Source organism: Seriola dumerili, unplaced genomic scaffold (genome assembly GCF_002260705.1).
Source record: "Seriola dumerili isolate Sdu_G_001 unplaced genomic scaffold, Sdu_1.0 BDQW01000044.1, whole genome shotgun sequence".
NCBI classification, from domain to species: domain Eukaryota; kingdom Metazoa; phylum Chordata; class Actinopteri; order Carangiformes; family Carangidae; genus Seriola; species Seriola dumerili.
Genome location: NW_019174299.1, coordinates 3497003 through 3509944, shown reverse-complemented (window position 1 = coordinate 3509944; position 12942 = coordinate 3497003). Strand labels below are relative to the sequence as shown.

The 12942-nt window shown below is 41.1% G+C and overlaps 1 protein-coding gene across 1 annotated transcript in view; it reads left to right on the top strand.

Moving 5' to 3' along the window:
• Nucleotides 1-118: 118 nt before the first annotated feature.
• LOC111217721 (fibroin heavy chain-like) overlaps nucleotides 119-12942 on the top strand; it is a 29429-nt gene continuing 16605 nt past the window's right edge. Inside the window, exons 1-21 of the mRNA XM_022739705.1 lie at nucleotides 119-185; nucleotides 2022-2069; nucleotides 2414-2440; nucleotides 2809-2868; nucleotides 2970-3002; nucleotides 3317-3391; nucleotides 3509-3592; nucleotides 4553-4582; nucleotides 4824-4868; nucleotides 5260-5310; nucleotides 6419-6457; nucleotides 6630-6772; nucleotides 7043-7382; nucleotides 9660-9722; nucleotides 9828-9875; nucleotides 10832-10885; nucleotides 11343-11378; nucleotides 11480-11539; nucleotides 11852-11905; nucleotides 12243-12284; nucleotides 12469-12528. Of these exons, the coding sequence (XP_022595426.1) occupies nucleotides 119-185; nucleotides 2022-2069; nucleotides 2414-2440; nucleotides 2809-2868; nucleotides 2970-3002; nucleotides 3317-3391; nucleotides 3509-3592; nucleotides 4553-4582; nucleotides 4824-4868; nucleotides 5260-5310; nucleotides 6419-6457; nucleotides 6630-6772; nucleotides 7043-7382; nucleotides 9660-9722; nucleotides 9828-9875; nucleotides 10832-10885; nucleotides 11343-11378; nucleotides 11480-11539; nucleotides 11852-11905; nucleotides 12243-12284; nucleotides 12469-12528 (1459 nt within the window). The remainder of the gene's footprint in view (nucleotides 186-2021; nucleotides 2070-2413; nucleotides 2441-2808; nucleotides 2869-2969; nucleotides 3003-3316; nucleotides 3392-3508; nucleotides 3593-4552; nucleotides 4583-4823; nucleotides 4869-5259; nucleotides 5311-6418; nucleotides 6458-6629; nucleotides 6773-7042; nucleotides 7383-9659; nucleotides 9723-9827; nucleotides 9876-10831; nucleotides 10886-11342; nucleotides 11379-11479; nucleotides 11540-11851; nucleotides 11906-12242; nucleotides 12285-12468; nucleotides 12529-12942) is intronic.

The window sequence follows — 12942 nt, the reverse complement described above, 5'->3', positions numbered from 1 at the left end:
ACCATATAAAAGACATCAGGGGCTTTTGTGCTTTTAACACCCATCCCTCTGTTTGTCCATCAGTCCATCAGCTGGTCTCTCTGTGCTGCTCCGTTCTTCAGACCCGGTCTCCTCCATCATGCTGGCTCGAACTCTTCTCCAGACCTCCCTGGTTCTCTGGCTGGCTCAGCAAACTCTGCAAGGCGGTGAGTAAAACACGGGGTCACATATGAAAAGACAGAATACTGGTTGTGTCCTAAAGCAAAATCACAGGTTTACTCTTCTCCTCACTGTTTGTCACATTTCAGATTACAGTTTTATAATGCTCTAGTCTGGATTTGGTTCCCAGTTTGTTTTCAACACTATGTGAAAATATCAATTTATGTTTCACTATGCTGTTGTTGATGAATGCCTCTTCTCTCATCTAACACAAATTAGTACAAGTCTCACATAAAAAAACGTCTCATCTGAGTTTTTGCAGACATAATTTACTCAAATCAAATTTGGCTAACTGATTAAAAAAACATACAAACCATTAGGTTAAAAGGAAAATATTTCTACCAATATGGAATATTGGTAGAAATAGACAAAAGAATCCCCCCCCCCCAAAAAAGTACAGTCTGGATAATGCTGCACAAACCCATAATATTTTTCTTTCTTTTTTTTGGGGGGGGGGGTAATTTTGCAATTGTATGTAGCCATAGCTGTATTTATGGACACGTGACAAATTAAAGGAAAAAGCTGAAAGAGGAGAAACAGGATGTCAGTGCCTCCATCCAGAGGGCACGAGGGCTCACTGAGTGATTTGAAAATGATGTGAATCATATGCCATGGCCTTCGCAGTCACCAGATCTAAACCCAGTTGAACACCTATGGGAGATTTTGGACTGACATGTCAGACAGCGCTCTTTAACACCATCATCAAAACACCACAATGAGGGAATATCTCCTGGAAGAATGGTGTTCATCCCTCCAGTAGAGTTCAGAGACTTGTAGAATCAATGCCAAGATGCACCGAGGCTGTTCTGGTGTCACATGGTGGCCCAACACCTCTCTGAGACACTTTTATTATTTGTCACCCATCTGTACATCAAGCTGTGGCTGTAGTTGTCACAATAAGTTGTTTGTGACATACAGTAGCAGTATGATTTCATACTGTCAAAGCTCTGACGCATCAGTGTCTTCAGTGACTCACTCTCACTTACTTGTTAGATATCATGTCTGTGAGACTGAGGGAGAGAGAAGCACTGGACTATGTAGGTTTGTGGAGTCATCAGTAATCCTGCCAAGTCACTGCGGTTTATATTGTCTAATTTCATTGGATCAAAAGCTGCGGTGAAAAGGTGGCAGAGGCAGGCAAAATCTGACGACCGGCTGTGAGAAGGGCTAAGAGGCTCCACACTGTCGCTCTGATTTTCTTTCATCCTCTGTTTCCATCAATGGATTTCTGTCTCTCTTCAGTGACATGTGTATTACTCACAAGTTTGAAGTCATTCATGTAGTCATCTATCAAAGGCCTTACCTTTTTGTGATTAGCAAGCAGTTGCAACACCTTGCCTGACATCCATGAAGATGTCAGTTATCTAGAAAGCGACACAGTCTGTGTTATATTGTAAAACATGTCAAAATATGTCATTGTGCTTCAAATTACACGGATGACATATAATCTATATAATGAATGCTTAAAAAATATGTTTGTAATGACTCCAAATAGCAGCAAACTATAATTTCTGACAAGACAAAAATTCACTATGAATATAAAGGACCCATTTAAATCAGTATTTTTTTTTTTTATCATTATTATTTTCCTTCAAAGATTTCAGTTTTGTGCGCACTTGAACATTGCTTGTTCACATTGTGTCTTGCAGTAAGGGTGCATCGTCTGTGCCTCACTGTGCATTATTTTCATGATTGTATTTCATGCATGTATTTGTATTATACTGTTCAGTATATGGTGTCTGTAGTTTTATTAGTTTAATTTATTTTTTTTTGATATACTTTCAATTTAATTCAAATTAAACAATTTTTGGTGAATTTTTCAGGGGTTAAACCTCAGAGTGTATCCTGGGGGAGAGTGCTGCCAGCCAGAGGTATGTCACATTTTAAACCTTTTTAACGTCTTTAGCATGTAAATGGGTTTTAAGTACATTGGAAACTGAAGAACACTTGAGGTTCACCTTCATGACCATGTCATTCATGACTGCTGCTAACTTGGTAAAGTCAAAGGTCTGTTTTGGATCAACTTGTGTTGAGCTCGAAATTGTGTATGTTTGTGTATATTCATTGTATTTTCCTGGTTTATGGGCACAGACCAAGGCTCCGTGGAATTAGTAACTTCTGTAAAAAGTCAAATAAGAGAACAAACATTTTCCTTGAATGTGAAATTTGCTCATGTGTGTCCTCTTTGTGTCTGTGTTTGTTTTTTTTTTGTCAGGTGTTGGCGTTGGAGTAAAACCTGGAGGTCAGTGGTTTTCTTTGATAAATAATCACAGGGATAAATTGTGGAAAATGTATAAATAAAACAATAATTTATGGGATAATCATTTGAAAATCAACTCATTATCAGGAAATCAAAATTATCAATCTGTTTTTTTCATTATTGCATTGTTTCCAATAACACTTGTATTTCACGTCACTTTTTATTTCATAATAATACTTTTCATAATGACACATAATTATGAAATAAAACCTGACATAAAATGTTTTAATGGGGAAAAATGTCATAATAAAAGAAAAACAAGATTTTGAAATAAAATGTCTATAATGAAACAACATATTTATTTTTTTGAATTTTTGCTTGAACTGATTCTTTTTTCCACTTGCTCTCAGTTGCAGGCGCCCTCGGAGCACTGGGAAGCAGATATGGCAGCAAAGCAATGAAGACTGGAAGTATGTTTTTCTAGCTTTCTGCACACTGGATCGTCTTATATTACTTTTACTTCACATACGTCAAGTTTGTATTTTCTCTTCTCTTTTTTTTTTAACATTAGATGGCCGTTATCCAGGGGCTCAGCTTGGTGTTGGTAAGTTGCATTAGTTACCCTGTAGGACTAACAGCAGCAGAGCAGAAATACAAACATATCATGTGGCCAAAAACACTGGACACTATATCATTAATGACCACGATATAATAGATCTTCAAAGAGGAAAGTGAGAGTTTTTTTGACTCCATCCTTTGAGGTGTATTTCGAAATGAAAAAGCCATCGTTGGCTCTCCTCCACCCAGTCCTGCAGCAGAGACCCCGTCTACCTGTCTGTCAACCTGTCTAAATTGTGAATGATGATACTAGTTGCTCTGCTGTTCAACAATAATGTGTTCTTTTCATTATTCTCTCAGGGGGTTACAGATCTCTTGGATTAGGAGGTAGAGCCGGCCTGAAGCAAGGTGCATATGGAGCCCAGGGACCCTATGGTACATCCATAAACCACTTTAAAAAAAAAAACCCTCACAGCCACACTTGCCTTGTATCATATTCCTTTGACTTCTGTTGTGGATTACTCATACGCTCCATCTTTCTTGTGACTGCAGGTGCCAGTCTGGGCACAGGAATGCCGCTGGGGACTGGACTTACAAATGGAATGGGACTGGGCTTAGGCCAAGCAGGGAAACATGGTAATACTCACATATAAAGGAAGATGTCATCAACCAGCTGAATTATATAATGAATCAATACATTTAACACATGCTGTAAGTGTGATGAAGAATATTTCATTGGCAGGCAAAAGCCTAGCTTCCTGCTATTTAAAAAAAAACAAAAAAACTGGCACCTGTCATGATTGGACTGACATCAAATTCCCTGAAAACCTATTTTCATTCTCATCTTCTAACTATAAGCCATTACATGAATACATTATTATTTGCCAAAGTAATAAGTATTTAATTTCACAGAAGAGGCGTCTGCAATTCTGTTTCTGTCTGTGCTTTTTGCATTGGGTTGACACGTGGCAGGGCTCCGTTTGCTAAATAGTCATTTCAATGCAGCAGAGTCAGAGTTTAGCAATATCTGAATCAAAATCTGAAAATCTGATGACAGTTGTCTGTTGCGGTAAGTCAGCCGTGAGTCACATCTGATCAAACCACACAAATGCAGTCCTGATTGTACACATTAGCAGATTAGACTACAGTTTTTTTTTGAGTGTTTAAACTTTTGATAAGTCAAGTTTTCAAAGGCTTTAAGAAACCTGGTGTGTGACACATCGGGGGTTGTTTTTAGTCATCTTTACATCTAGCAGCAGAAATCTTGGCCATCAATGCTGGCTGAAAAATCTTTAGCAGAAAACTGTCAAGGATGAAATGGAATCAGGTTTATGAAAGGTGCTGAGCCACTGAAACATATGCCACTAATTTTATTTCTTCAGTAAGAGGCATTTACTGTATTTTCTTCAGTACAGACGTTAAATCAAAGCACTTAATTGTCAAAAACCAAAGTGTTGCTATCTGGACGATCCGAGTGACGTTTTAGAGGAAGAAGAGGAAGGCAGGGATGAAGACAAATCTTACATAAACAGCTGTGTATCAGCTGTAGAAATCTTTGTAAATAGAAATTAACTCAGTATTTTTCTGCCTTCCCAGCTTACGGTGCCGGCCTTGGCACTCTGCCAGGTAAGTAATTATACAGTTGTTGTTTTTTTTTTCTATGATTACCCAAATCTCAGCTAAGTGGCTCCCTGTCATCGTCTGCGAAGATGGTGCATGTGGGGCAGATCGCATCTCAGCAAATAAATGATGTGTCCTTGTAAAACTGAGAAAAACCTGGGGCTCTACTGACGTAATCAGAATGCTTGGTTGATTTTAAAGGTTTGCTCCACGTCCTCTGAACTTGAGCTCTTTGTTTTCTTGCCAGGATACGGGGCTTTACCTGGCAATGGTTACCCTGGAGCCCGATCAGGTAAGCGATGAATCATGTTTTACCTCCGGACTCGTTACTTCTTCCATTCAGTTCAGATTTATATGCTGGAGGGTATTTTCATATGTCCCAACACTCACACAAACTCACACTTACGCTGTCAGTCATGGACAAACATGAGGCTCATCAGGTCGAACAAATGAGACCGTGATAATCACATGGTTTATTATCACATTTGAAGGTAGTTGGGTGATCTTACAAAACTATATCCAAAATCTTTCTTTAATATAACACCTTCCTGTCCTGTTCCACTGAGCTGAAAGCCTTTTATTTTATCACTGTCACAGAGATGCTCATCTTTTTAATCAAGCCTGAAGACTGTACACATGTGTGGCTCTAGTGTCTAATGACAGTTATTATCTGCTGTCATTAGGACCTGGACTTTGGTATCCCACTGGGCAGAGGGCTGAGCAACAGATACCCGGTAAAACCTTCAGTGCAGCCGCCTGTGGTGTTTGTGTTTGTTAGTCTTCGTCTGTTGCATTTGTGTGTAACCTCTGTGAAACTCACACGCAGACTGTGTGTCTGTCAGTGTTTTATACTGTATGTGCTGCTGCATGTTGCATGACTTCTGCAGCTCTTATTGCCACAGGCCCAGTCTGTGAGTTTATCACTGTTTTTTAGAGTTTGTGTGTGTGGGGTACGTGAATGGTGCTACTGGAAAATAGGTTATTGATGCTAAATACACACTAACAGCTTGATGATAGTGAGATTAAGACGATACTGATAATTGTGTAAACTGTATTTCGCTCTATTGAGATTGTAATTGATGTTTGCATAAACCTCACCTAGATTTCTGCACATTTATTTGATTAATGTGGGCACAAAAACAAATTACTCACACACACACTCACACATTTGTTTTTATTTTATTCTAGTAACAGTTGGTTCTGGTTCACAGTAATTGGTTTTAGTATGTCCATAGTTTCAAGAGCTGAGTGAAACTGTGCTGTGAAAGTGGAATTATTTCAATCTATTGGCAAATGTTTTCTGCTTTTAAAACCTTTGCTGTGAGCTGTAGGTGTCTCCTTTCATACCGCATCAGTGTTTTACTAAGCTCTGTCTTTGTCATGCACTGATGCTGGTGGTGTGTTTGTCTTTGTGCTGTAACACTGCTGTGTTTCATGGCATTTCAACAATTTGGGATGACATCATTTTGTTGTCAGGTCATGTCTGATGTGTCGATGTCAGTGTGCTGATGTAATGAGAAGTGTGGCTTCAGTTGTGTGTTGTCACCCTGTTGTCTCACTTCGTCAAAATGGTGACGAGCTTCCTTTTTAGACTGGGCTTATTTCAGGCCACAATGGATTGTGTCTTGTCTCCATTTGGTCTTGAATTACCTCCACCTGAGTACTGATTACTCTGTGGATGATGTGTTATATTGCATTGAATGCTCTGATACACACATCATTAACTTCAAAGAGCAGTGCATATTTTGCCACTGGCCACTACAGTGTGCTGTTGGCCCTAAAAAAAGCACTGTTGTCTCTGAGCCAAGAAGAAGTCATGAATGCATGATATTTCTCTGCCAGGTGTGTCTGCAGCAGATTTGGGTGGACCTGAGCTGGCCGGTCTGGGCTGAAATACCAGTTGGACGAGGCAGCGTTCTTGGTCCTGCTGAACCTGAATTACAGGCAGGAGGAGAGGCCAAAGGCCTCAGTCCAGTAATTAAGTCATCAAGTCTTGGATCTACAATGCCTCTTGATAAACCGAGTAAAAATCTTGGCCTGGCTGTTTCACAAGCACGGGGAGGAGAAAGTTATGAGCCTATGGTTTTGAAAAGAAAGAGCACCACAGGCCGTGGAGCCACACTGGCAGCTGGAGGAGTAAGACAGCAGCTGCCTCTTAAAAAAGACATTAGAAGCCTGAGCTCTGCTTCCTCTCGGGTACAGAGTGCCAAAGACTATGATTCATCTATTCACCAAAATCGGCGAGCTAAAAACTGTGGATCCACCAGTGATTTGGAAATCAATCAGCATGAGCTTTTGGGATCAGAAACACAGAGTCAGAGTTTAGTGCCTCGGCCTCATCTTGGTAAAGACGGCAGACATCATGGACATGAGACTCCACAAGCACAAACAGAGAAAACCTATCCACTGCCTCTGACACAAACTCAGGATCTCGGAGGCAATATATTCTCTCTTCCAACGGGTCAGGGAACCAGAAACTATTTATCTGCTGCAGCAGACAGGCAGGGTGTCAGAGACCTTGGGCTTGTGACTAAAGGCACAAATGGGCTTAGAATCCATGGGACTGTTGCTGTAGAAAACCGTAGTCATGGTTCTCTAAATCTTCAAGTACAAGGAAGGGGGAGCCGTGGACCGGTAATCCCACATGCAAGTGGAACCCAAAGTTTAGGCATCGCCTCAGTAGAGGGGCAGGAAGCTAAAGGCTTTACTGCTGGTAGTCAGGAAGCAAAGCGCATTTATCATGATGCCAAAGAGCCAAAAGCTCTCAGTGTCCCAAGGCAGACTGAGAGGAGTAACCGGGCAACATGTAAGAACAAAGCTTATTTCTCACAATCTCACTTTGTTTTTTATATTTCATATTCGCCCTTTTCCCTCATTTTTCATGATCCATTCTTGAGGTATATAACCACAGGTCACTGGTGCGCCTCTGGTCACCTTTGTCAGATGCCTGAAAAGTGGTGTCTAGTGTGACTAGTGTCTAGACAAATGTATTTTCAGATGACCCTTCCGAGGTGTTGGCCTAACTTTTAACTAGCAATTATTCTTGGGCAAAAACTTGTTCATTAAAGGACCAGCGTGTAGGACTTAGTGACATCCAGTGGTGAGGCTTCAGATTACAACCAACTGAATACCCCACCTCCCCCTCCCTTTCCAAGCGTGTAGTTCAGGAGAACCTTCGGGTAACGTAAAAATCCGAAAAGCCCTTTCTAGATCCGGTGTTTGGTTTGTCTGTTCTGGGCTACCGTAGGAGCATGGCATTGCAACATGAGGAGGAGGACCTACTCCCTATGTAGATATGAAGGCTCATTCTAAGATAAAGAAAACACAATGGTTCTCAGTTTCAGGTGATTATACACTAATGCAAAACATAATTATGAATATTATATTCCATTTGTGCGCTTAGATCCCTGTAAATTTTTGAATTTTTCTTATTTCTTTGTATTTCTTTTATGACTGTACAGGCAGTACCTGATCAGATTATTATTTGATAACTGAAACATAGCACTTTGTATGTACTAAACATGTGGGCTACTTAAAGCAGTTTAGTCTTTAGCTTCCTCATGAACTGGGTAAAATGGAATCAGCATCCTGCATCTGTGTTATCCTGTCGATATCTTTGTCATTTCGTTAGACAGTATTTGTCATCTTGTTGTGTACTGGTGCCTTGAGATCTGTTTGCATGTCTCCTATTGTTAGTGCTGCTGTTGTGCTTTAGGCCTTGGTTAGAATATCAACACAAACACAGTATAACGCTTGAAGCTACAGTGTGAGGATTATCTTTGTTTGTCTTTTAGAGAGTTTGTTAGTTCTGATCAGTGACACATAACGAACACAACGACTTTGTTCTGAGCCAGGCAGTGATGATCGTTGCTCTGGCTGTGGAGCTGGAGGTGAAAACAATGCTGAGAATAGAGTTGGTAAATGGCATGCTGAATGGTGTCCTTGTGTATAGATGGAGAATCACAACTTTAACCATTGAGAGGTTTAAGCTTCTGACAGATCTTTAATGAGAGCAATGGCCAGCTTTCTGATCCAGGGAATATAACCCTGAATGGACAGGAAATCAGTGGTAAACTGTCACCTGCATGTCCAAGGCGTATCGGTAACATCACAGGATTGAGCCTGCTGTGAACTGCAGCCTTGACATGATTGAGTGTTAACAGTATAAATAGGAACTGTGAGCAGACAAACACTTTGTGTGAATCCACTCTGACACTCAGGATTGATCCAGGAAACAGACTATAGTACTGTGCCCATGTTTGCATATCGAACTAAGTACTAATACTTTAACATCCGCAGTGCAACGATTAAATGTTTTTAAATCTCAGTTTATTTATAATACAACTCCACATGAGTATTTATGTGTAAAAGGCTCTCATGTCCTCATGAATATCAGGAGATGGTTCTGTCCTCTCAAAGGTTGGATTCTCCTTTAAGAGCTCAAAGTCATAGAGCCAAAAATAATGACACATTATCGTTACCCTTTGGTGCTTTTGTCTATGGAGGATTTTGTAGCATTCACTGATATCTGAAACTGTGAAAAGACATGGTCAAACCTAACATATCCAACAATATCTCTGTGTCTCATTGTGTGTCTGTCTGGTTTTACCTGTGATTCATGGAGCGCGTTTCAGCTTGTTACGTTCTGTTATTTCAAAGGTCCGACATCTGGTGTTTTTAGGACTCAGTCCAGGAAAGTTGCTGCCCAGTGGAGAGGGCCCTAAAAACCATTGAAACCTCACAGAGATGTTGAAATTTATTGTGTGTCTCTTTGTTCTGCTGTCGACTGCACGTGTCAAACACTTGTTCACAGCGACCACCGCATCTTCTGTGTATGGAAACTACTGAATGAGGACGGATGTCATGAGAATCATGAGTAGTGACAGTGATTCTAATTTGAACCTGGTTGTGATATTCAGTGTTATAGTGAAGCTGAATTTGTTTCTGTTGGATCTGAATGGAAGCCACACTGTGTGATCAATATTGTGCGTTTCTCTATAAAATGTGGCACTAGTGTTTAATAAAACCATTGGAGACTAAATTACAGGCAATTTTGCTGAGCGTCTGCTGACTTTCTCCACAGGTTATCTTGGTGGAGCAGGAAACCATTTGGGAGCAGGCCTGGGCCCTGGGGGCTATGGAGCAGGTAATGCTGGGCACTGACAGGAAAAGTTAACAGTCCTTTTAGCAGATGGAGATGTTGATGTATATTTATACTACCTGTGGTGAAGATTTCCCATACTGCCCACAGGTTTGGGACAGGGAGCATACCTGGGCGGTGCAGCTGGCAAACTTGGAGGTGAGCACCTCCATTTTCCTTCACTATTCTTTTCTTTGTTGGGATTGGGGGATTTAAGTGCTCATTTTTCCTAACTCCTAACTCTCTGTAAAATAAATTGTAGCTGCAGCTGCACTCGGACAGGGTGGGTATCCTCAAGGTGTTGCAGGGAAGTCAAATGGTGAGGCTGAGGATAAATCTTTCATCTGTCTTGACTTACTTCATTTCATTCTTCAGCTTATCCTCCTTTGCTCTTTGCTGCGACTCTTGATTCTTAAAGGAATAGTCCCCCATTTTGAGAAATGTGCTTATTTGCTTTAGTGTAAGATGAGAAAGTCGATACCACCTTTAGACACAGCCAGGTCAGCTGTTTCCCCTGTTACCAGTCTTACTAAGCTAAGCTAACCGTCCGATGGTTGTAGCTTTACACTGTATAGCTTAGCTAGCATTAATCTTCTTATCTACAAGTGTATTCCCCAAAATACCAAACCATTCCTTTAAGGACCTCATCCACAGACCCTAGAAGCTTGTCTAAAAACACAGTCTTCTCCAACTGATTTTCAGATTGTGAATGGCAAGGCAAGGACACACAGCAGATCATGTGTCAGACGGCAGAAAATCAGCTGTTGCTCCTACTTTGCCTTGTAAACCATTCATTTGTTTATTAGTCAAAAAAATTAGCAGTGACTGAGTTCAGTGTCACCTTGCTTTAAAGGTCACACAAGAGGCTGCTCCAGTATTTTCCTTCCCTTTCTGTTGAGTAATTAACACTGCTTTTAAAAAGTAGAAGACAACAACAACAGCAAAGGATTATTCACTGATTCCCGTGAATATCTTTCTCCTTCTTTTTGCATGGAAGTCAGTGCAAAATGTTTTTGTAATCATGTCATGTTTTATGTTTGTTACTGATACCTTCTGTTAAACAAATGTAAAAACAGTAACAGTCTGATTGTTGCTTTGAACGTGTGTTATCACAGGCTACGGTGAGGGAGCGACAGGATACTTGGGAGCTGGAGCAGGCAACGGCTACGGTAAGTGGCAGCTCATCATCAGTACATGCAATGAGAAATTCAGATCCAACCAGTCAAACTGTGTGAGTTACAGAGGGCAATTTAAATCGAAGAAACATAACTTTAACCTTGAAATGTGAACTGTCTGCCTTCAATGACCGAGGATTCATTCTCTTTGGTGTCAGAGGGAATCTGCATCAAACTGTCACCGACAAGAGTGATGATATTCAGTTGAGACATGCTGATCCTTTGTATTTAGTGCCTGTCTTTGTTCTGCTCTCTCTGTAGGTGTAGATGCTTCTGCAAAAGCTTTGTCTGCAGGTATTTGGCATGTGTGCAGAAGACTCTCTTAAACATTTCCTTTTTGTTTTTGGCTCTGGGTGTAGTCAGAAATGTCAGTGAATTGAAAAGATTACCGTAGAAATTCAGTTTTTAAATGTAAATATCATTTTAACATGGAGCCCTTCCTCTCAAACAGGGTACGGGAATGGTTACAGCGATGGTTACGGAGCCGGTGAGTGCAGTCTAAAAAAAAAAAAAATCAGGGACTCAGTGTACTTTAAGAGTCAAAGGCTCACAGACATAATTATAATGCTAATTAGAATTATGTTTCAGGGCTTGGTTACCCTGCAGAGTTAGCTGATGGTGCTGAGAACAAAGCAGGAAAGAGTCAAGGTAACAGTTTTGAGGAGTTATAACCAGCTGAAACCCCTAACAGATGGCATTAACCCATAGATGCTTAACCTGCTACAGCTGAAAAAAATAAGAGGCCATGAGGCGAAGAACACCTCCTCTACTGAACATGTCCAGTGTGGTCTTTTTTGCCCACTGGGTGTAGCTATTGTCTCTTATTTATAAAAGCTGACCACTTATGTCTGGTGGTTTCTGACTTCCTGCTCCTGTAGATGCTTTTTGCACAGTTTCTCACAGCTTACATGTGAATCTGTTAACGAAGCAACAGGGTGTGACCTTCATGGTTATACTTTCTTTTTGCAGCCCTCGGTGCAGGAGGCTACGCCGGACAGGTCCAAGGGGCATATGGTAAGAGCAGCATCAGAGATAACACTGTATGTTCCTCTACCTGCCATACACTGTCACAAATAAATCATTGAGAGCACACACAGCAGCAGGATCTCTAACTTACCAGTTGATTATTAAAACATTAAACAAATGCAGCATAAAAACTGCAGCTTAAAATCTAAATTACCCTCATCTGTTCACAATATTTCAGCCAAATCTGTTGCTTTTTGAGAAACTGGTGCATCAAATCAACAGACAAGCTGGAGGGCATTTAACGTTATAACAAGGGCTGTGTATGAATATACTTGCCATGATGTTTACAAGCTTGTCACTGAGGCCACCTCTTGTCTTCTGTCAGGAGCCCTTGGTGCAGGACTGGAATCAACTGGTGGCAAATATGGTGAGCAGCACTGATATGACTTCATCCTTCTATCATGCTATTAGTCAGGTTTCCGTCGAAGTGGCTTTCGATGCATGAGTCAAGACTTGAAGTCGTGGCTAGCACAGAGCTGTTTGATACCAGATGGACGGGGGAAAAGAGACCAGAGATGTGAGTCAGTTTTACCATCTGATTTTTTTTGCAGGAGGAGGAGCTGCTCAGGTTCCTTACGGTAATGCTCCAGGGATTCCTGCCGGACTGGAAGGTATGAGCTGCATGTGTTTGCAGCGTCATTTGTTGGCACTGACTTAGTTTGAGCTGATGTATCTACTAAATGGAAAACATGCATGTAAACAGAGAGCAAAAGAGGGCCGAGGATGGAGCCTTGAGGAACACCATAACATCTCTCATATGCTGAGGTGCCACAGCATTAAGACTAGTGTGAATGTCACAACGGAAAAAATTGTCCAAAGTCCACAAATTTGGTGTCTACGGACTCGGCTCGTCACGCTGAGTAACATATGTCAGCCCCAGGCTTCTAAGTCGCTCCCTTCGGAAGGGATGCCTCGTTAAACGTCTCCGAGGCCCGCTTGCTGCGACGAAAAATTTTGTCAAAAGTCCACAAATTGGGTGTCTACGGACTCGGCTCGTCACGCTGAGTAACATATGTCAGCCCCAG